Source organism: Thunnus maccoyii, chromosome 11 (assembly GCF_910596095.1).
Source record: "Thunnus maccoyii chromosome 11, fThuMac1.1, whole genome shotgun sequence".
Taxonomy (NCBI): domain Eukaryota; kingdom Metazoa; phylum Chordata; class Actinopteri; order Scombriformes; family Scombridae; genus Thunnus; species Thunnus maccoyii.
The window spans coordinates 19,350,476-19,374,475 of NC_056543.1; the positions used below are offsets into that span (position 1 = coordinate 19,350,476).

At 40.8% G+C, this 24,000-nt stretch overlaps 1 protein-coding gene and 1 long non-coding RNA gene across 5 annotated transcripts in view; one reads left to right on the forward strand and one right to left on the reverse strand.

Moving 5' to 3' along the window:
* Window positions 1-1,984: 1,984 nt before the first annotated feature.
* LOC121907005 (ATP-binding cassette sub-family C member 4-like) overlaps window positions 1,985-24,000 on the forward strand; it is a 37,152-nt gene continuing 15,136 nt past the window's right edge. Inside the window, exons 1-20 of one of the 4 annotated variants that reach the window (XM_042426286.1) lie at window positions 1,985-2,746; window positions 3,820-3,930; window positions 6,783-6,903; window positions 7,032-7,256; window positions 7,370-7,459; window positions 7,575-7,738; window positions 7,847-7,972; window positions 8,318-8,567; window positions 8,666-8,773; window positions 9,015-9,104; window positions 9,910-10,101; window positions 10,250-10,344; window positions 10,431-10,517; window positions 10,597-10,693; window positions 12,061-12,291; window positions 12,518-12,649; window positions 12,832-12,869; window positions 13,160-13,254; window positions 13,679-13,825; window positions 19,496-19,575. In XM_042426286.1, the coding sequence (XP_042282220.1) occupies window positions 2,673-2,746; window positions 3,820-3,930; window positions 6,783-6,903; window positions 7,032-7,256; window positions 7,370-7,459; window positions 7,575-7,738; window positions 7,847-7,972; window positions 8,318-8,567; window positions 8,666-8,773; window positions 9,015-9,104; window positions 9,910-10,101; window positions 10,250-10,344; window positions 10,431-10,517; window positions 10,597-10,693; window positions 12,061-12,291; window positions 12,518-12,649; window positions 12,832-12,869; window positions 13,160-13,254; window positions 13,679-13,825; window positions 19,496-19,575 (2,553 nt within the window). In that variant the 5' untranslated portion in view covers window positions 1,985-2,672. Of the gene's footprint in view, window positions 2,747-3,819; window positions 3,931-6,782; window positions 6,904-7,031; window positions 7,257-7,369; window positions 7,460-7,574; window positions 7,739-7,846; window positions 7,973-8,317; window positions 8,568-8,665; window positions 8,774-9,014; window positions 9,105-9,909; window positions 10,102-10,249; window positions 10,345-10,430; window positions 10,518-10,596; window positions 10,694-12,060; window positions 12,292-12,517; window positions 12,650-12,831; window positions 12,870-13,159; window positions 13,255-13,678; window positions 13,826-19,495; window positions 19,576-24,000 lie in introns of those variants that run through there. The other 3 variants (XM_042426287.1, XM_042426288.1, XM_042426289.1) reach the window with 3 other exon arrangements.
* Window positions 8,424-9,903, reverse strand: LOC121907006. Its single transcript, XR_006098782.1, has 4 exons — window positions 9,785-9,903; window positions 8,957-9,096; window positions 8,622-8,711; window positions 8,424-8,515 (listed from the first exon to the last, which is right to left on the reverse strand). It is a non-coding gene; the product is annotated as an uncharacterized LOC121907006 (long non-coding RNA).

The window sequence follows — 24,000 nt, forward strand, 5'->3', positions numbered from 1 at the left end:
GATTTACAGACAGGACATCTTTTTTGCATCTCGTGTGCAGAGGGATGGACAGAGGAGTCTGAAAGTGAAATAGTAAAAGGGAGTCTAAGCTGGCAGTTAGTTATTAAAATTTGTCAAACGATGTTTGAAAATATTCCCTTTGTGTGTACTTGTTTTAGTCTAAAAATAAGGCCAAGTATCATATTAACATAAAAAATAATAAAGAGAGTAATCAGTAATCCTTCAAACAAGAGGGAACGTGACAAAGTCCATTTACTAGTTCATCCATTTCTGCACACACATGCTTTCTGCCCCCTGACAGTGTGAAGAGAGTGTCTGTTTCCTTCAAAAATAGAAAAGAAAAGAGATGGTAGAATCAATAATGAATCATCTGACTGACTAACTTTCAAAACTGGCAAAACATTTTGTACTTTAAATCTTGCAGATGAACATGTTAAATGGAAGTAATAATGGGAAACAACAAATGTTTACCCTTATGACTTCATGTAGCCACATAAGCTACTCTTTTAACAAAGGTCAAGTCATATATCTCTCCCCAATATCCTCCACCAATGACTGAGGTGATTGTAGGAGGGTCGCTTCAAATTCTATTCATTGATTGTCATTTTTATCAGCTCTTACCTTCCCATCTGTAATGTGAACCTTTATAAAAGCTCTATTGGAAATCGTTACTGAAACTAAATCAAACAGGGAGCAGAGGTCTAATTTCAAATTTGGTTTGCAATTAGTTGACTTGTTGTATTTTTGTTGCATTTTTATGGCGGAATAAGAAAAATACACCTAAACTGTACAATTTGCTTAGTGGTACAAAACAAGTGGAAGTGGGTTTCAGTGTATTTGACCAAAAATGGTGCTGGAACAGGTGTAAATTTCACAATTTACAATTGTGTTTTAATTAGGGTTTCTTCACTTTATTTTAGGCTATACTTTAATTTGAGATACAATATGAGGCAAGCCATGCCAAGCCTTCCTGCAGAAATACAGTATCCAGGTAGATGGTGGGAAAGAGCTCTCCTGTAGGTGTCCCCTTATTCTTTCTTTGAAAAATAAACAGACATGTGTTACATTTTCCTCTGTGGCTTGAATTCTGTTGAATATTAACATGTGTACATATGAAGGTGACATTTAACTAACTGTATGAAGCCCTGAGGAATAAATCTTGAAGATCCCCTCCAGACATATTTGAAGACATATTAACACATTTTTTTTTTTTTTTTTTACAAAAAGTTCAGTTAACTAGTTCAGACTTCTTAGAATGACATCTACTCCTTCTTCCTCGTTGATAAATTCAGACTCTATGAATCAAAAAATACTGCTAGTCACAAGATGTCTCCTGCTGCTCCTGCTGTTTCCACATCACATGCATATTAGACTATGATTGGCTCCTAGTTGTGATGTCACAAATCCTGCTTGTAGGTACACGCCTGTAACTGAGATTTAAGGTGAGCTCAGAGAAACTTTCCCCCTCCAGCAGACGAATGTGAAAACAGCCTTCTTGTGTCAAACTCTGCACACACATCATTCTGTACAGTGAAGCTTGAACATCCAACTGAAGTAAAAAGAAGCAAAACACAATTTTGAGTGGATGGGGACTATAATTGTCCATAAATTGTTCACAGGATAAAAAAACAGCCTGTACTGGTAAAGAGATCACTATTGCTCCACAAGTGAAAAGTTTATAAAAGGGAGAAAAATCTCAGACCAGACGGTTATAAAAAAAGGTTTGATGGTGAGGTTTGTATAATTCTGATGGATGCTTTGTTACATTTTAAAAGGATAGAGCTCTTTTTTTCCAATAAACTTTATTGAAACACATATAATAATTATACAGCAAGTGACCAACAATCATGAGTTGCATATACTAACACATGAGGGGGTGTGGAATGAAAATAATGCAGTCTTTGTTGGTTCATTAAGCTATAAATTAAATGTAGCCTATTGGCTTTAATCCAGTTTTTTTTATTGAGAGAATAGATCAAATTTTAACAGTTTGACATCTCACTCTTACATTGGCTGTTATCTCTTTTTCTTTTGTGAACATACAAATAACCAAAGAAAGACATGATGACCCAATTATATACATATATAATAGGCTATATAGTTTAGTACAATACATTATCATCATATAAAACACCGTGAAAGAGTCTATTCTGCATAATGAGTGCTTGTACAATGTGGAATTGTAACTTTTACTGAGTTCACATGACAGTTTCTGTAAACAGTAATTGGTTGGATAAGAAACTACAAACAACTATGTCGTGAATGAAATAATCATGATTTTTAGGAGTGAGGATGAAGGTTGGGATTATGGAGGTATGGAGCGGCAGAAAAGTCATGATACAGTAGGTGGCGGCATGCACCTTTAATGTTGGCTTGCAGTCCGCCAGGAAAACCAAAGAAGAAGAAGAAGGAGCAGAACTTCTATCAGCCAATCACCAGGCAGTGGGCGGGGTTACGCCACGCTCCGCTCACCTGACAGCCAAACCGGCCGGTTGACGGTCTCCTGTAGTAATCCTGACTGACCTGAATGTCGGAAGGTGTGATATTGACAGACACTTGAGTTTACAGCAGCTGTTCTTTCAGTGAGTCCTGCTCTGTAAGTCTTTTATCGACATCCTTCTGTCACAAAGCCTGCAGAGAAAGTCTTCAGGTTGCTTTTACTGTTGGGGGGTATGGAACCTCTGCGGAAGGAGACGAAGGATAATCCGTCGGCTACAGCTAATCTCCTCTCCAAGATTTTCTTCTGGTAAGAAAACCGACAGCCGTGTTTGACATTAATTGAATAGAGAGCTCTCTTGTGTGACAGTTTGTGGCCCCTCAAGACAGACAGTCCCTGGATGTGATAGCAGGTAGCTGCTGAGCACCCATTCATGCATAAACATAAACTTCAGGATGTCACATGGAAGAGAGAGCTGAGGCTTTTTTGGCATACATTTATTATATAGAACAGGGAGCAGAGGTATAGATAGATAAATAGATAGATAGATAGATAGATAGATAGATAGATAGATAGATAGATAGATAGACTGCAAATACACAACTAAAACAACAATATAAAACATATACAAAGCATAAATATAACACAAACACAAGACAAATGACTTGACACAATACAAAGAAATGACAAAACACAAAGAAAACCCCCACAAAGAAAAAGACAGTAAAATAAGTACATTGCATAGGGACAAAGCAGTCACAATTAAGAAAAACAAGACCATTCATTATATAGAACATAATTCAACAGAATCTTAAAATGAGTCCTGAAGCTTATTGCACCTATGAGGAGCATAATAGGTGAATACAGTTTTTATTCCAGTACTGTAGTGTAGTAATAAAACAGGAAGAGTTGTGCAGAGTAATTAGCAAATGAGATTAGTGCTCGACTACAAGTGAAAGTATCCAAACTTGTACTTAAATGAAATGAAACAATATAAAATGTGCTACAGTAAGAAAGGTAAACAACTCTTCCACAGAATGGCCTATTTCACTTAAATTCTGTGGTACAATTGAAGTATTTAAGTAATACTGATTACTTTCACACTCTTCTGTCTCCCTCAGTAGGGATTTTCATGCTTTCAGATCATCATGTGAAAACACGTTTTTTTGTAGTTTCTGAAAAGTTGTCAATTTGGAAATAGTAGATACTTCCATGGCATTAGCAATATGCTATGATGTTAACTCATTTAATATATTTCAATGTGGTAAACTAAACAATCAAACATTTAGAGCTGCATCAAATAGCCGATTAATCAATTAGTCAATTGACTTGCACATGTTACTCCCCATGTTTGTTTACACCTACTTGTACTTTATCTCTAGTTGGCTAAATCCCTTGTTCAGAATTGGGTACAAGAGGAAGTTGCAAGAAGATGACATGTACAAGGTTCTGCCAGAAGATGCATCTGATAGTCTTGGAGAGGAGCTGCAGTGGTAAGGCGCTGAATTATGTCTTTTATTAACTGAGTTCAATCATTCTTACATTTATTGCCAGTATTTTAGGAACATCAATTTTTCCTTTTCCTAAACTATACTGTAAAATGGATCATTATGGTGATTATTCTTAAGTAGCTTATAGATAGTCTTGAATTCAGATGCCAGAGTAGTTTGTTATATAATTTACAGAAATGTGTATTCATTGTTTATTATCAAAGTTGAGCACTATCAGACTGACAGTCAACTCTGGTCAGGCCTTAAGACCACCTGAGCTTGATTAGTGTTCACAGCTGGTTCTTAGGTGTTTAAACGTGCAGACAAAACCACCTTCTGGGTGGGTCCACCTCCTCTCCATCTATCAAGTGTTTTCTTGGTTCTTACCTGCTGTTTCATGTAGATTTGTATATTGATGCATATAACAGCAGTTGGACCTTGCTCTCATAATAGCTTAGTCATATTAAAATTACCTCACTCTCCACTGGGAGAAAATCCAAAATGTTTCATGAGCCAACCAGGGACTCATGAATGTCCCTCCCCCCACCACCTGGCACCTCTCAGCCTGTAAATCCCCTATAAAGTGGCCAAACTGCCCCCCTTGAGGGAGTTTGACGTCAGAGTTGGCATTGTGCTTGGAGGTGAGCCCACCTATATATAGAAAGTACTTATGAAAGTCTCATATGAGAGCAGGCTTCTCCCCAACACCGATCTCATTACTAGTTGGGGGTGCCACTTTTAGGAGCCCTTTGACTTGAGAGCTCAGGCCCTGTTCACACCTGACATTGACATGTGTCTTTGGTGATCCAATCACAAGTGGACAGCTCTAAGTATGTCAGTTCACACCTGGCATTAGAATGCATCTCCAAATCATAGATGTATTATAAGAGCTGGATACCTGACCGAAAATGGCGCCCATTCAGTCCAATAAGAATTGCTCAGCTGGTGCATACACCAAAAAAAGTTTCTAGCTTCCAGGTTTGCTTCTATGTTGTGTGATTCATTAAATATGTGCAGTGGTGTTTCCCCACTGGCCCCACCCACGAATTCTTGCTCGGCCCACAGACTTTACATTGTGATGAAATTATGGATTTTTAATTTTCTTGGCCCGGAGAAAGTTTTTTAAATATAAAACATCTATGGATCTAAAATTCATAATAGAAGGTCATAATTAACCTTGTTTACAGTTGGAGGTGTCCTGTCAACAGTTTTACAGATGTCTCTTTTATTATGGTGGTCTATGGGAAAAATGCTTTTTGGGCCACTGGGGTATTTTTCACTGCAATACCAAGAGTGACCACTGGGAAAAACTAGCTGGAAGGCTGAGCGGCGGAGCCCTATCCAACTCTTATAATACATTCATGCTCCACATGTGTCTCAAGTAACCACTTGTGATCAGATCTCACTTCCCCTCTCTATGTGCAAATAAACATGTACATTATTTCCGTTTGCAAAGACCAAATGCATTATTGTTTTTAACCAGTGGGAGGCAGCAATGCACTTTCCATGCCTTGTTTGCCAGCAATTTAAAGAAGAAGTAGAAATTTGCAAAGACCTTGGTGTGTGGGCAAAGTGAAAACTCTTTAGCCCAAATGGGAATCAGACAGGGTGTTACATTAATAAATTATTCTTATCGGCTTTTTACTTGCGGAGCTTTTATTGCACTTACAGTAGTGTAACAAGTGTAGCTGTCACTGTCTGTCTCTCCTCTGCTCTGATTCGTGTGTGTGTAGACGGGCTGAGCCCCGCTCTCGGTGAAACACAGAGAGCAGAGGAGAGGAGAGAAACCTAGCACGACCATAAATGACAGCAAAACGCAGTAGAGACTCTCACACTGAGCTGAAATTATATGATACGAGTGCACATAAATTAGGTAAATAACATAAATAAACAGCCACTACTGTGTTTTGTTGTCATTTATGGTTGCGCTAAGTTTCTCTCCTCTGCTCTCTGTGTTTCACTGAGGGTGGGGCTCAGCCCCTCCACACACACACAGAGCAGAGCAGAGGAGAGACAGACAGGGACAACTACACAACACTGTCATATGTACCTTGCCGTTGTCGCGCGAATGAGTATGTACTTCCGCTTAAACATAGGACGTCAGTTGAATAAGCGGTCCTTCATTGTGGCCTAGGACCCATTGCATACACACTGCTAAAAGAATGTGGCCATATGCGGCCCAGACCACCTGCAAATGTGGTCTGAGCAATCGGATCTCAATCCGTCCACAATGTGTCTTGGGTGCATTCACACCTGTACTTAGAGCTGTTCACTTGCGATTGGATAACCCAAGATGTATTTTAATGCCAAGTGTGAACAGGGCCTCACAGGTTGCTTTCTTGACATGAAGACATGCTCATTCAATGTCAATACTGGACAGTAACACAGATATACATTAGTCCCACACCGGTTTGTGATTTTTATGAACAGCATATTAAGCCATAGCTGGGGTCTGAAGCCTGTATCATCCAGTTGATGACTGATCAATGGCCCAAAATGGAGGAGTATTGTTACTGTAGGTGTTATGAAAGGTAACATGAGGATTGATAACACACACAGACACTTACAATCAGCAGCTGCAGTTATGTTGGTTTTGTATTAAACTATTGTGCAGAAGAGAGAGCTAAGCCACAAAGCCAAGCTCTTACTTTATAATTCATATTCAGTAAATGCAAAAGCCAAAAATGGAGAGATCTTTGTGATTAATTTGTCGTTATGATGCAGTGCTTCTGGTATGCTCTCTCTATTTAGTTTCTTAGGAATTCCCAACAGTGTATTATTGTGTGTTGCATTGCTTAATTAGTCACCAGGGGCTTATGAGGCCTTTCTTTTTCACTTCCTTATGCTTTTCAAAGGTACTGGAACCGAGAAGTTCAGCTGGCAGCAAAAGATCTGCGCCAACCCAAACTTACCAAAGTTCTTATACAGTGTTATTGGAGATCATACTTACTCATTGGAATATACATCTTTATAGAGGTACAGTGGAGCCACACTGTGAAATTACACATCTACTGTACATCGAGCAATGCTGCATTTGGGAATTACATTTTTTAAGCACAATTAAGAACACCCACCTCTCTGTTTTACATCCCATTTTCTATCAGGAAGTTATCAAAGTCATTCAGCCATTGCTACTTGGCAAACTAATTGAATACTTCGAGAGTTATGACACCACAAACACAGCTGCAGTCTATGAGGCCTACAGCTGTGCTGCAGGCATCTCCCTGTCAACCATCAGCCTTGCTGTCCTTCATCATCTCTATTTCTACCATGTCCAAAGAGCAGGCATGAAGATTCGTGTGGCCATGTGCCACATGATCTATCGTAAGGTCAGTCATTAGGACACATCTATGTACTGTGTAAACATTCTTGTGGTATGATATTATTGAGCATATTCCAGTAGACCTTTCAGGTTAACTTGATTTAACTTTGCTTTGCAAAGGCTCTCTGTCTTAACAACACAGCATTGACAAAAACTACCACAGGACAAATTGTGAACCTCTTATCCAATGATGTCAACAGATTTGATGAGGTAATTATCTGAAAGCAGCTATATATATTTATATTAAATGTATATTTTACATCTCACTTATTCATAAAGCTGACTTTACTAATAGCCTATATTGTTCTTCATCATTTTCTTACAGGTAACGTTATACTTGCACTTTTTGTGGATTGGCCCCTTACAAGCAGCAACTGTGATAATTTTGTTGATGTATGCGATTGGCCCATCATGCCTTGCGGGAATGGCTGTCTTCTTCATCCTGATGCCAATACAGACCATGTTTGGACGCTTGTTCTCTACTCTCAGGTTTGCAGTCATAAGCCAGATTTATCAAATGTAGTCAACAGTTGTGTGAAAAGTCTCTGTCCTGCCTTGCACTGATATCATTGCTGCAATGTGTGTCTGCTGTTTTAGGGCTGAAACAGCAATCTTGACTGATGACAGAATACGCACAATGAATGAAGTCATTTCTGGGATCCGTGTTATAAAGATGTATGGTTGGGAGAAGCCTTTCGCTGCACTGGTGGATGAGGTCAGAAGGTAGATCAATTCCTACTCATATCTACTTATTGTGGGATTGTATGGTCGTCATACAAGAGTGTGATAAAGTTATTCTGTTGTGCCAGATTATTTTCATACAGGTAAATACTGAAGTTAAAGAGAAAGTAGCTAAAATATTCAAAAATGTTCTGTAGTACAGTGCTAAGAAATGTTTTAAAAAATTCTGTATCTGCACCAAAAATTTGCTTTCTTTCTACCAAGTTTCACCAAAATCTGTTAACAAGCTTTAAAATATCCTGCTAATTAACAAACATAAACAAATAAATGCTCCTGTAAATGTATGTGAAACTGCATTTACTGACACCATGTTTTGTTATTGTACAGAATGGAAATCTCCAAGATAATGAAAAGCTCTTACCTGCGTGGCCTGAACATGGCATCTTTCTTTGTGGCCAGCAAGATCATCATCTTCGTCACCGTCTGTGTCTACGTGCTGATGGGGAACAAGTTGACTGCTAGCAGAGTATTTATGGCTATGTCTCTCTACGGGGCAGTCAGACTCACCATCACGCTCTTCTTTCCCTGTGCCATAGAGAAGGTCTCTGAGTCTCTCATCAGCATCCGAAGGATAAAAGTGAATACACCACAGACAGAGGCCGTGTTCAAATACAGTGTGTATCTCAATTACCATCTATGGAAACTGATATTTTTGAGTGTGATTCTTCTTTTTAGAATTTTCTTCTTCTGGATGAAGTTGCTTCGCAGCATCTGGGGCTTCCTGTGGCAGACAAGAGAGACTGTATGGTGAAGATTCAGGATTTAATATGCTACTGGGATAAGGTGAGAATTATTTTGGGAACATGTCTCTCCTTTTATTTTAAGCATGCATAGGTCACATGCAATGGTCCTTATCAGAATCCCTTGAGGCTTTAAGCACAGAGAGTATCATATGCTGTACAGATTGTGAAGCCTCTGGGAAAAAAAACCTTGTGATTTTGAGGTGTATAAATAAACCCGACTTACTGCATATTTGCTACCTGTGGTGTTGCTTCAGTTCATTTACTTTTTCTTTTGCTTACAGATGCTAGAGGCTCCAACTTTGCAGAATGTGTCTTTCACAGTGAGCTCAGAGCAGTTGCTGGCAGTAATCGGACCTGTTGGAGCTGGGAAGGTTAGGTCTATTACTGATGGCATGATAAGTAACTCTAATTAGTTAATAATATATTATAATAAGTTGTTTTTACAACGAGCAGTATTTATAGTTATAGCAGTATAGTGTAGCATCAGTGCTCAGGTTTTACTTTATTACCAGCAGCTGCAAGGATTTAAAATGTCATTGAAAACTGATTGAAGCCATCAATTTAACTGACACAATAGAGAAATATTTTGGCGGGTAGGAAGTACCAAGATTCACCCAAATCATAGCATTAGCAGTGCTAAAAGCCAACAGGCAAAGGAAAAAAAGAAAGAAAGAAAGACAGAAAGAAAGTTCCCCCATAAATGTTTAACTGTAATAAAGTCATTAGATTCAAAGTTGAAATCTCTCCATAAATGAATACTTGGACTATTCGCTTTCTTGCTAAGAACGATTAGCCGATTAGCTTAACTTAGCATAAATACTGGAAACAGGGGTGAATTAGCCTGGGTCTTTCCAAAGTTAGAAAATATGCCTATTGTTAAAGGTTACTAAATAACATGTTGTAACTTGTTAGTTTAATCTGTACACAAATAGAAATGATAATTAGTGGTTTTATGAGGAGTTATGGGCTGTAACTACTTCTTGGTGAACAACAGTCTTTATGGTAAGCTAAGCTAATTGCCACCTGGCTCCTGGCTTGGTTCTGTACTTACCTCACAGGCATGAGAGCGATATCTTCTCATCTTACTTTCAGAAAGAAAGCGGATAAGTTTATTTCTCAAAATGTATTTTTTTTCTCTTTAAATCTTGATTTTTGTTCTGTGTTTGTGCATGTCAGTCCTCACTCCTCAGTGCCATCCTGGGTGAGCTGAGTCAGGAAAGTGGTGTGGTCAAGGTCAAAGGAGAGTTGATCTACACTTCTCAGCAACCCTGGATTTTACCCGGTACGATTCGAAGCAACATCCTTTTTGGCAAAGAGCTCAACCCCCAGAAGTATGATAGAGTTCTGAGAGCCTGCGCCCTCAAGAGAGTGAGAATCTTAATTATCACATGCCCTGCTGCCTAGTATCCTTAGACTGTGTAGTCCAGTTATGAGCAAAGTTTTAGGACATCTAGCTTGTAGTAAGTGCAGTGTAAATGTGAGAGACTGGTAAGGGTTGCATTTTGACCCTGTTCAGGACATGGAGCTGTTGCCAGGTGGTGACCTTGCAATGGTCGGGGACAGAGGGTCCAACCTCAGTGGAGGACAGAAGGCAAGGGTCAGCTTAGCCAGGTGTGTAGAATAACAAAGCCATTCATATTTTTCTTTATGTGTCAGTGCCAGAGATAACCTCCATACTGTATGTGTGTATTTTTTAGAGCAGTGTATCAGGATGCAGACATTTACTTGCTGGACGACCCACTCAGTGCTGTGGATGCTGAAGTGGGCAGACACCTCTTTGAAGAGTAAGTCAGTTATCTATTATTATTGACTTCTATTATTTATATTGATGGTATTATGTTAGCTCATATTCTTTTTCCACAGGTGTATTTGTGGACTTTTGAGGAAGAAGCCTCGTATCCTGGTTACTCACCAACTACAGTATCTGAAGGCTGCAGATCAAATTGTTGTCTTAAAGCAGGTGTGTATTTATTTTCTGTGTTTAATCATATGCAATACATAATATGGCATCTAATTCTAATAACATCTATTCTTATATGGTGTATAATTACATTTGCATTGTTAGTCACTGCCTTGAACAATAGCATCATGTGTTTTTAATTCCTTTGCATTTTTGGCTCAATAAGTTTTCTTAAAGCAATACCTTCTTGTATTTTTTGAGTATCAATCACTCAATTTCAGACTTAAAGGTTGCTTTAAAAAGTTACCTGAGAATAGCAGCTGTCGCCAATCAGGATTCACTTTGATTCAGAGGATTCGAAACGGTGACCCAGTTACATAGCAAAAAGAAGCATAAAAACAGAGCGCCTGCCTTCTGCTCATCTATTGGTCAGAACTACTCTGTTTTGTATGTAAGACATGCAGAGTCATGCTAACCAGCAGTGAATGACCTACGATCATTGCTGTGATAGAGTAGTTTCCTACCTGGTATTTGTTAAAGCTTTACCAACAAATTACTGAGTGATTTTTAGCCAATTGGTGTCAGAAGGACTCAGGAACAAGCTGACAGTTGGTTGTTATTTCTAATACACAATTTGTGATAGTCCTTACATTTTCAGCTCATTATCATCATATTGGAACAGTGTTTGGCCACTTGACAAAAACTCCAGTATTCACTGGCCTTTTAGTTCTGGTTCAGCCTTCTCTGACTTAATATTAGGGTGTTTGGCTCTCTAGATGTTTACCTTCCTTCATCTGCTGGTTGCTAACTTTGTCTGTCTGCCGTGTGGTGCTGGGCCGGTATTGTTTAAAACCTTTTTACTCAAAAAAACAAACAAACAAAAAAAAAACGAAACTCTTGCTGCCATTACAAATGGGGTTAATGAGAACAGCTCTTCCACCATACAATCTATCTGCAGGTTGTAAAATTTAACAATGAGTAATTGTTTGTCACCGTGAGGAATTCTTTTCAAACAACACATTCATTTTATTCAGTGAGATAATAGAACAATTAATGTTATTGAGTTTTACCACAGATATGATCAGTAAATAAATAATAATTGACTTGTTTATAATATCCATAAATATGACACCAGTTCATTACTTTAACTTGAATATTTCTTGTGTATGAACAGTGACTGATGATTCCACAATGTTGTCCTCTTCTCTTCAATTAGGGTATCATTCAGTGACTTAGAAAACACATTTGAGGGATTTTCCTCTCTGTAAGAGTTTAAAAGTTAGAGCCAAAACAACTGTAGAGACCATAACTTATGTCTTTCACATGTGCAATATTGACATGTTTGTCTGTATGTCATCTACAGATGCTGGAATTTTCCATGACTATTTGTATGTGATGTTACTTTATCTCTGTCCTGTCATTGTCAGGGTCAGGTGGTGGCACGGGGGACCTACAGTGAGTTGCAGCGCTCTGGATTAGACCTCACCTCCCTGCTGAAGGAGGACGAGGGTCAGGAGGAGGAGAGGCAGGGCACGACTCCCATCCCTGGGACTGTCTCCCGCTGTCCCCATACACTCTCTGACAACTCCATGTCGTCCATGTCCTCCCTGTCCTCTTCTCGATACTCTTTGATTGAGGGAACCGAGCCACTCGCAGTGGTAGGTGTATTTGAAACATACTCAAATCTCGAATCTAAGTGGTACAAAGCAGTTTTCATCAAGCTTTAAGTAGATGTGCATAGCAATTTCTAAGTGGGTAAAAGCTTGTAGTGTTTTTAGCAGCCACTAGAGGGCAGAAGGTACTCAGCATTTCTGTGCTGCTCATTACAGCCTGATCTGAAGGTGTTGCTGGATGACTGGCATTGACACTAGTGTCTATCTGTAGGTAGTGCAACCTACAGAGGAGGAAAGCCGCTCAGAGGGAAATGTCGGCCTGCATATGTATGTGAGATATTTTAGAGCAGGCGCTAACTTCCTGGTCCTCTTGGTCCTTATTTTACTCAATCTCATAGCACATGTGAGTTCATTTCCTCAATTAATGTGTGTTTTCTATCATATTTGGAAAGATACAAAACATTATAATTGATAGTCAAAATAAATCATTTTGTTATGTGTTTATTCTTAGCTGTCTTTTAATGATTCATTTCTAAAAAATAATAATGTTTTTTTTTTTGTCTGCTTGTTTTCATGTTTGTTCAGGTTACATTTGTTCTGCAGGACTGGTGGCTTGCTTGCTGGTGAGATTTTGTTTATTTTACATGCTGTGAAAAAAAATAATGAATACTTGTAAGAAAATGAGAATAACATGTTTTTTTTATCCAAACTGACAGACTGAAAATGATGATTTTATAGAAGATGACTGAACCAAACTGTTTTTCTTGGCATTATCTGTCATTTGTTGAAGCTGACCTTGTGCTTCAGGATAGGAGGAATGTGTTTTGTATAGTCCCTTCATCTTGAAGCTTTCTTTCTTTGTTGTGTTTATGTGTCCTTGTGGATTTTTGGTTCTTTTGTGGCTGACTTGCAGGGCCTCTGAACAGAAGCACATCAATGTGACAGAGCACCTCAATGGCAGCTTCCCTCAGCAGCTGGACCTTGACCTGTACCTAGGTGTTTACGCAGGTGAAGCTCACTGAGCGCACATTGCTTTTTGTGTACTGTTGAGGCTCTGAATATGGCAGCCATTCAATGAACAGATCCACAGTTCTTTGGCTGTGGCCCAAGGCCAAGGCCCAGCGTATGTGTACATGGGCCTCAGCTGTACAGAGAGATAGCAGTGCTTTTCTTGTTGTCTGCTGTTGGATTGCTCTGATTGTCTCCTTGTGACTCCAAGCCTCTTGACTCTGTCAGGCTTTGTATTCAGAGTTATAGATCAGCATTCAAGACAAAAAAAAAAATACATAATTGAAGGAAAAACTTAAGTGGAATATACTATTTTTTCCCTGTCATACAACATGCTTCATAACCTTAAATGCTGTCCTTGGAATAGGCATGAGAATAGCATTGTAGTGTGCTGATGGATTTTTTTTTTCTGTGCTTTTGTCAGGTTTAACAACCACTTCAGTTGTGTTTGGCTTCGTTCGCAGCTTGGTCTTCTTTAATGTCCTGGTGAGCTCAGCTCAGACCTTACACAACCGCATGTTTAATGCCATCCTCAGGACCCCGGTACACTTTTTCGATGTCAATTCAATTGGTAAGTGGCTTACCTCCACATCAAGTTCTTATTTGAATAATAGATAATATTGCAGAAAATATGATAGACAGCATTATAATTCTAAATGTGCAGCTTATTTACAGCGTGGTCAAGGTTACACAGGAATAATGAGATGATTATTAGATTTTAAGACCCAGTGGAACTTGCTGCAAAAGTTATTGTTCTAACATCTCACCACTAGAGAGCAGACTGCTACTTACTTGCTTCTATCCACTTTACAAACATCCTTATGCTTGCCCTTAAACTCCATATTTTGTCATTGCTGTCTGGTTTCGTATAATATAAAATTTAAAGTTTTAAAATGTTAAAATGTTTCATATAAAAATTTTAAAATATTTTTTATACATTGTTTTTACATAACAACCATATTGAAATGTTTATTTAATTTGTGCATGAATAGAATGAATAACTTACAAATATTAATTGGAGGATCTAATATGAACTACAATATAAAAAGACTAAATTTAGCTTTGCAAGCTTAAAGATAGCTAAGTTAGTTTATTCAGTTTATGGTGTTCAAGATCAGACTGTAAATGAACCAGTATCTTTAAAGCCGTTGCTGGGAAGCAAATCCTGTGCAACCAATAGGCCAAATGAGTCAAAAAACCCTGTGATATGACTTCATATTTAGCCATAATGTATTTAAAAATGATTAAGGAAGGTGCTATCTTTTTATTGTCAGCCAGAACAAAAAAAGCAAACAATCATCTTGAATAAATTCTGTTTGCACTAGATCCTTGACAGTGTTGTGTTTGGACTGTAGTGTTGTGTCAACACAGAGGTATTTGTCTTGTGCGCTGTATCAGAAATCTTAGATTATTTCATTAGCTTTGTAGGTTGTAGCTGCTGGGTCAATTGGGTGAGCAGATGGAAATGATCTTAAAAGTGAACAAACACTTCAAATAAGTCTGACTTTACTCAGGGAGGGCTGCTGGCTTTTCTTCAAGTGTGTTTTGCACCTGCGTTTCAAATAGCAACCAATGAAACCGAAAGTGTAATTCAAGATTTGTTTAAATCATTTGCAAAACGTTTTACTCTTGTTATTTTGTCTCCGTGAGTTTATGTCATTAATTATAGACCTCTTTTAATTAGGTAAAGTAATGTCACTGCAATCTGTCATTCATACCCAAAGTCAACTGTCAAGTGGCTCACTTTGATAACTTTAATTTTTCTGGAGCATTGTTCACCTGTCAGCAGATAATTACTCAGCCTAATCTCTTCATAGTGACATGCATGTACAACACAATCAGCTCGGGTGGGAATTCGGAACAAGAGGGAAACTTGTATCTGTATAATGAGTCATAATAAGCTGGTAACACAAGTCTAAATATGATTTGAGGGTGTTCAGGAGCTTGCGGTTTCTCCTGGCATTAGAGGTGGGTGTAGCGACAAAGCTTTCCTTTGCAAAGCTGTGTTTGGAGCAAACACCACAGGTCTTATTTATCTTTGGCTTTTGTTTTTTCTGCTGCTCTTGTGTGGCGTATTGGACGTACCTGACGGCTTATCTGGGTGTGCCTTGCTTGGTAATCTAGGCACAGGAGGAGAACAAACTCTTTGAATAATGTAATAATCTGTTTAATAGCGCAGCAAAGGAGAGGCTTAACAGACACTGCTATCTGATTGCTGTTGTGCTGCTATCAGTAACCATTGTATGACCAGTCCAGTCATTACAGCTCGGCCTTCAGGCTGGCAAACAACACTGTGTGTGTCTGACTGGATTTATAGACAACTGTCCCCGAGAGTGTGTTTTTTTGTCCTTTGTCCAATCAGCAGTAGGTTAAGCATGAACATGACCTTTTTAAATGTATACAATATTAAAAAAAAGTTCCACTTATTTACAATTCTTAGGATTTCTCTTCACCTCATCACTTGAGTGAAACAGAAAAGACCAAAACAAAGACAGCTGTTGACAACTCTGCCAGTTTTTCTCTCTTTTTTTTGATGTTTTTCTTCTGTCTAAGAATTTTTTTTTTTCCCCTCCACCGCAATACAATAGCTGCCACTTCTGCCACAGCTGCTTCCACTGCCACCACTGTCTCACCACGAGTGTGATTTATGCATTTATAACTGCGTGCTTATGTGTTGTTAAGGATTTGACAACTGTTTACACGTGTAAGTGATAGGTGCGCTTGTTGCTGAACAGGCGCAGGGTTTGATAGCCGTCCTCAGAGTTAAAGGTTACCATTTCAAGCGTCACTGCACAAAGGTCTTATTTGTTACACTGTGAATGTGGTTTGTAACAATGCAGTACAGCAGTGGTGAATTATGATTGATGGAGAGGCATTGTAGCTCCTCTGTATCAGACACTGAATGCTTCCGCGCCATTTGAATCTGTGTCTGTGTTATCTTTTGTACTGTGCGGAGATAGTTGATTTCCAAGTTAGTGCTTTTGCTGATTAAAACCTTTATATTTTGGAACAATAACCGTTTGATACGTTTTAAGATACACAGATGATGTCGATAACAATGCGGGCAGCTTTTTCCTCCATCGCATGAATTTTTATAACTCGGTATATCATGTTGCTCCATTTTAGCAATAAGTGCAGTCTTATTACAGCTGTTCATCCAAATGTGATCCAGTTAGAGCAGCACACACAGTGGTGGATATGTTGAGCTGATGTTGATCCCTGTAATTTAGTGTCATTGAGTGGGTTAATCCCCTCAGAGACTGCAGGCCAGGGCCTCAGCTCATCAGCACAGTCGAGGAGTGGAGTTTCAGTCAACACACACACACACACACACACACACACGTGCGTGCCGTCCCCTTTTTTACATCAGCATTGCGGGCCATCTCGGTGCTGGGTGTCACTCAGTTGCTGTTGACGCAAGGAACATAAGATCTTCTGTAGTCAGTGATGTGAGATTCTAATTGTGTCTACAGAAGCAATGTTTTTAATGTCTGTATTTCAGGTCTGGGATGCAAGAGTGTTAAGAGCAAAGTGGAGGAAGTACTGCAGAGAGGATGATGATATCGAAGTGTGTAAATTGAATGTGGAGATGGAGCCGTGTGTGTGTGTGCAGTGTGGCTGATAGAGCTCCCCCTCGCTCTGCACTTCCACTATTTAATTGCATGAAAGGGAAGGAGAGGAGATTGCAGGAGCCTGGCGGTGTGAGCGAAGAGAATGGATTTAGAATGTATTAGTATTGGCAGCAAGGCGCCGGCGGTGGGAGGCTGCCCCAGGCCCCTGGGCCCTTCATGGAAGTGCAGGTGAGCTGTGCCACCTCCAGCCTTGGCAGCCCCCTCCCCAGTATTCCTTCATTATCGCACTTGCCTCTCTGAAAGGCCCCTCCAACTGCACTGGGGCCCACACATGGAGCGGCTCTGAGTCGTCCCCTTATCTTGATGTTTACAGGGAACAGCGATTTGCCACACGCCCTGCTCTAGCCGGACCCCACTGTTCCACTTCTTTAAGTCTGATTGGGGGCCCTGCTCACCTAATATCTCCACCTAAGGGGCCACCTTAGTTGGGAGGGCTTGATATTTCCTGAGCCTGAAAAGTGGTGCAAATCACCCCTGGAGTCTTAAACCATGAGAAATTGTTTGATACTAATGCTGCTGATATCCTGAAACGTCTATACCCTTCTCTACACAATAGGTGATATTGTTGACAACCACCCATAGTGATTGAAGCCATTGTCCCACGGCCGATCTTACCTCATAGGCATTTCCATGCAGTGAATGTCTTTGTGTAACTGCATTAGTGTAATGTATCCTCTCTATAGTCTGCGCGGGATGGAGAAGGGTCTTTACTTCATCCCCTCTGAAACTCTCTGTTAACTGAGCCGCTTGTCAAACAGCTGATAGCTGACTGATGTTCTCTGCTCTAACACCCTCTAACCATGGTATGATGTAACCAGGAGAAACCTATCCTTTTCTTATTGGCATTGTTTGTCAGGTTTTACATGAATTTGGGTCATCTATGGCTTAGACAGTAAAATTACATAAAATATTATTGGATCTTCCACAAACACAGTTTGACAAGTGCTCCCCCTACTCCCAGACTAAAGCAGCGAGATTCTACACTAGCATAGTAGCAGCTCTACCCCCTTGCTTGAACCCTCCCCTCGGGATGTCTGTATGCTAAAGGGGCACTCACACTGTGAATAAGATTAGTCTGCCTCCAAGTGTACAACATGCTTACGCCACTTGACTTTGAATCAGTACTGATTTGGAGCATTGCTGGGTTGTTGCGGGGAATAATGCTCTGGCTGGGTTTATGCAATGGCTGTTATGGGGAGCCCGGCCTCGTCTGCATGCATGTTTTTAGGCGGGAGCGGCATTTTGGATAAAGCTGTAAGCTGCTTACGGCCGTGGAGAGAGGTGATTACAGGGCCCTCCTCCGTAGGACTGACTGGGAGGCAACTTTTAGGTCAGTGGTGCCATAGCTCCACCACGCCTCCAGAGTGGCATACCGCTACATTCTGCCAACGTGCCGCTCAGCCGTTCCCTTCCTCGGTCCCTTACCAAGTCCCACCTTGTTTCACGGCCTATTCTGTGAGCCTAGATAAACTCATCTGCATGCTTGAGCAGTTAGTTTCACTTTATCAGGGGTTGAACCCAAAATAGGCGAGCGCTGCTTTATTTATATTCTCCTCAGATATTTTTGTTTGCATAGTGATGTGTCACAGTGAGAGACAATGGGTTGCTTAAGTATCGAATGAAACATTATGACACCATTTTGGAGGCGCGTTGACAGGGGAAAAAAAACACTGTAGACTACACATAGCACGTCCACATCTTGTTTGTTTTTTTTTTTTTAAACTTTAGCTCAGTTCTACCAGTGGCGGTGCTGGCATTGCTCTGGTACTTTTTTGTCTGTCTCTGAGAGGTTGAGGGCTCCCTTCAGGGACAGAGATAGAGAAAGCCTTTCTGTCTTGCCTGCCTTAAGGTAGTGTAGGGATTGGCTATCACTGACCCTGCCGTAAACAGTGTGTGAAAGCAGCTGGAGTGTAATCTTATGTGCTGTGGGATCAGAAAAGGGGAGCAAAGTTACCAAAGGAGTGACAATAAAGGACCGCTACAGCACCTGCAGAGCACCAGACAAAATAATGAAAACCTGAGCAGATTGGAGGCAACTCAATTAACGTCACTGACACTGCCAGTCAGAACATAAAGGCAGGTATGCGGCTTCTGTTGCCCTTTTGTTTCCAAACAAAAGCTTCCCTCACGTATTCAGCCAAGAGTAGGGCAGTCTTTATGAAATGCAAGGCAAATAATGATTCATTGTTTAATCTAGATAGGCCCATGTTTTCCATCTGATATCACACTCAATGTATAAGCTCTGTTCTATTAAATTGGAGGAGACTTTGGTAACAGTTGCTCAACAGTCTAGGGAAACTGAAGGAAATTAAAACAAACAAAATGTGTTTATGGGCGCAGAGTAGCTAACGGACAAAGCATATCTCTATTTGATTTGTTCTTACTAATGTCATACAGGGCTATTTTAAGAGATCTGTGTTGACATTACATAGTGAACTCTATATAGTATAGTGAGATTGTAATCACATTAAACATTATGAATTCTAATAGTACAAATGACTCACATCTTTATAACCAATAACACAAACATTCTGCTGTTGTGATTGTATCATATATATATCTACTCTGATCATGTCTAATCTGTTCTTTTGTGTGGTGTTGTTCCCCAGGAAGAATCCTCAACAGGTTTTCAAAGGACATCGGTTACCTGGACTCTGTGCTCCCATGGACGTTTGTGGACTTTATCCAGGTGAGTCTCACCTCGGCAGGTTTGGTCGCTGGCGCTGCAGCATGGGGAGGCCATTTCATGCCTGGCTAAACCTGCTTTGTGGTCCGGGTCCCCTAATCTGGAAACAATTACTGTGGGATTACCCGCCAGCGCGGCCCAGCGCCTGCACAGATTTAATAAAAGTGTGTGCACATAGGCTGAGGGCGTGGCTCCCACAGTGTGACACAACAGAAGTGGCATCTTCAGAGAATGTGTACAGAGACTAAGCAAGTGATTGGGAGAGAGTAAGGTACCAAAGAGGAAATAATGGCCACAGGATGATGGGGTCCGATGTGGAGGAAAACAGTGGGGAGGGGATGACAAGGAGAGTGGCAAAGAGAAGAAGTGTGAGCAGCAGGCGTAAGATGTGTTTGCAGGAGTGGAGCTGGATGCGCGGTAGAGGGGGGAAGGGGACAGGTCAGTTGGAACAGATCCAGAGCGGGACTTGCCTCTCTCAGCACAATTCGCCTAATGCTCCACAGTCTTACAGGCCTGGTAGCCAAGGGCCACCCTGATGCATAACCAGGTTAGGTTACCGAATGCCACCCTGCCAGCGTGACAGCCATCTCCCACGAAAGCCTACGGAGATGAGCCAGCTCATGCACCTAGCGCCACAAAGAAGGGAATGTTCGCTGCACAATTCGAGGTAGAGGAGCAGGCGTGGCTCCTTGGTTAGGGCCAAAGAATAGAACAAAGGCGCGTTGAAAACGAATCCCCCTTCCACAATGCCTGAGTGATGTTTGTGGCAGATACCCATCTCACAGTAGACAAAAGCCATCTTAAATGCTGAAAGCACAAAAGATCATACGCACAAAAGCTTTTTGTCTGCTATAGTTCTCCTCATTTTGATAATAAGGTGAATAATGGCTGGAGTAAAATAATAACTTTGTAGAAGGCACATAGGTCCCACTGAAAACAGTGAAAGTATACTAGGTCATGACCGAAAACAGACTTGGGTCACACAAAAGGACTCACTGTACTTCATATATGACTTATCCATTCCACCATTAGTTATGACCTGTGTCATCAGGAAACACAAGACACAATACCACTTTAACTATGTTTTGTATTGCAGTGAAAAATAGATTTCGGAAAAAAACCTTTAGAGCAAAGAGTGTCAAAATAAAACCAAATAAATCATGTGCGCATCATTATGCCAGCCTTTTTCTGAAGCAGAAAGTGGGAGGTGATTGTGATAGTGGACAAAGGTGGCATCCTTTGGACAAAGCACTTTTGTTTGTGCTGCTTTCTGCTCTTGTTTGCAGGTGTCTTTCATGGAGCAGTCTTTAATGCTTTCAGGAAGGAAGATTTTCACTCTTTTTATTGAAGTATTAGCCGCGCAGAAAAGCTGCTGATCCTGACTATTGTTGTTCTTTCGCAGAGGGACATTTCCCCATAGTCATTGTTTAAATGGTTGTCAGGGGGGAATAAAGTGAAACTTCATAAACAATGCCCTAACTGGTTTATCTCTCTCTATGGTGAGAGGCCGCTTCTGTGCAGGGATTTGCACCAGAGCCTCCCCCATTATGGTGGAGTAAGCACTTCACAGCCCCTCAGCACTGCCCCCATACCCGCCTAACAAGGGGATTCCCTCAACCTGGTTATACCCCGGAGCTCCATTTTTTCACAGGTCTCATTTAGTAGTAATTTAGTATATTGGTGGAAAAAAAAGTCTCTTTCTCTCCCCTCTTTATGGTCAGGCGACAAAGACAGAAATGTCAATTAAAAACACCTCAGGCTTTGGGGACTGTCAGCTTTTGTGTGGACTTGACCTTTAAATCCCAGGTTGCCTCTGTTTTCACAGAGGGGGTAGAGGAGGAGGGCAAGACAATAAGGGGTGAGTACAGGGGTCTTTCAGTGGAGGATTTTGTGTGAAGGCTCTTGACCAAGTCACACTACTAACTGTGGGGTCCATCCATAGCTACATTCATAGGTCTTCTTAACCATCCACGCAAATTCAGTTTGTCAGGGTGTTTATGCTAAGACACCAGCTGATAGTTACTTTCATATAAACAGGACTTTGCCTGGTCTCACCGATATTAATGGCATATAAATGTTGACTCATAAATCATAAATTACTACAGTTATAGTTTGTGCGTGTGAGAGAGAGGGATTGCGTGTGTATACATGTGTTTAATAGTACTACAGACACAAACCCAGCGCAGAATCACCAAAGACACAAAAAACACAGAGCAGAGATGGCTTTTGTTTAAAAACACTGGCGGGTGGATCGGTGTGTGAGTCTGTATATTGTGGCACATTGTGTGTCAGGCCTCTTCAGAGGCTTTGTGGGATATGAGAACTGCTGACGTAACCGTGAGTGCTGTAGGATGGGATTTCACCGGCTTTCTCTGGTTCGTTACCACGCTAGTGACAGAAGAAGTGAAGAATGCACTGGCTTCAGGCATTACACAAGTTAGTCTGAGAAACACAGGAGATGGTCCTGTGTGGAAATGTATAGGCTGTGCTATAAATCCCCATTGAGTATTGTTTATTATGACAATGCCATTGTCTACCTGCACAAGGTAAAAAGTGACACAGAAAGGTGAGAAACCTAACTTCCCTACTTTCTTTTTTATTTGCTTCTTTGGCAAATTAGTGTAAAAATAAAGCAGAACACAAGTGTGTGTGTGTGTGTGTGTGCGTGTGTGTGTGTGTGTGTGTGTGTGTGTGCGTGCACGCTTAGGGGGTGTACGTAACTGGCCACTCAGCAATACCACACATGGTCATTTGATGGCGAGCATCGGCCAGCAAAAGCTTCCAGTGTGTGTATGTGTGGTCTCCCATGATGTTGCGGTCCAGCACCTCAGCTGCTCTGACTCAGACATACAGGCCAGGATCCTTTGAGCCTGGGAACTTGCATAAGAAAGTCTCAGTCTAATCTAAAATCTCACCACATGTCAAATATGATGAAGATAATGAATTCTGTGCTTTCTGTTAGTGATTTTGTATCGGTGACTTGCTGTTTTCTTCCGTATTTGAAAATGTTTTTTGTGTTGTTTTCAAGAGGAAGAGAAAGCGGGGGTGGGGGGGAAGGAGGAATGACTGAATGAATGAATTTGCCGGACACAAGTGATTTATAGTAGAGAGAGAGACCACATTTCAAAGCCTTTCTCTTATTTCCAAAATGGGGTTGGAAATCAGCAGCTTGACTGAGCCCAAATAAGTGACTTCTTTTACCTTTTCACAGCACACAAAGGCCTAATCCTAGGACTACTTGAGCCACCAATGTAGACAGCGACTGAGACCACCACAGTATGTGTCAGACCCTCCTCACCACACACAAAACACATTGACTGCAGCTTTATGAAGTGAAAATGGCCCAGAAAGGGAAAATGTGAAGGAGGTGTCCACAGTCATTTCTCCCAAAGAAAGGCTACGGCATCTGGGCATTTAATGCTAAAATAAAGCCCAAAGACAGAGTAGAATGGATTGGGTCACTTCTATTGTTCCAGAGCCCGAGTGGAACAGCCCTGTTTTGTTTCAGTACCACTGACCCTTGCAGCTTATTGTGCTGCTCTGTCACGTAAAGTGTGGACCCAAAAAAAAATTTCCAGCAATGACAGAGGACTTCTTTTGAGGAATTTTCTTTACCATGCTTTCCCTCCATTTCCTGTTTTGTTTGCACTTTTTTTTTTTTTTTTCCCAGTGGCAAATATTGCACACTGTCAGTAAATAAAGGGAGGATGAAAAGCGGTTGTAAAAAGCGTACTGATTCCTTGTGTCTGGAGGGATGTTTAATTAAAGGGAAGTGTTTATTTTCTGCTGTGGAACAACAGTCGCTATCATCGCAGAACACAAATATAGCAATTAACTTCAATTTTCTACATTTATTTGGACATCAAAGAGCTGATAGAATCATAGAGAAAATAAAGCAATTAGGGTCAGCGGAGATCTGAATGGTCTTTGGACACAGCAGTGCATCCAGTTTGCTTGAATGACTGAATCACATGCGTGCGGTAGCTTTCTTTTCTTGCTAAAGAGCAATTAGCGGTAATTCTTTATTTAAACTGTTTGTATACAAAACCTTTCATCCTTTTATCCACTTTTATGTGCAGCGGGATGTGGCTTTGGGAGTTTTCTGTTCCTGTGTGGTTTCATAGGAGATATGGATGTGGTCTGAGGGGGTGAGGTATACGCTTGTAGGATCACTTATCAGAATCATCTGTGTGTAGTGTGGGTGGGGGTCACGGTGTTCCCGATGCTGACATGATAAGCGCCAGACCACGCAAATGGATCACATCAAACAGGGCCTTGGCGACAGCGGGCCCTAGGGAGCAGGAGGAGGCAAGACTCCTATCTAATGGTTCCTGTTCCTCCTCTGTCCCCTCAGATGACCCCGCTGTCAGATAAGCTGGCCTGGCTCAGACCTTCATAGTCATAGTCTGCAGCGGGCCCAATTAGAAT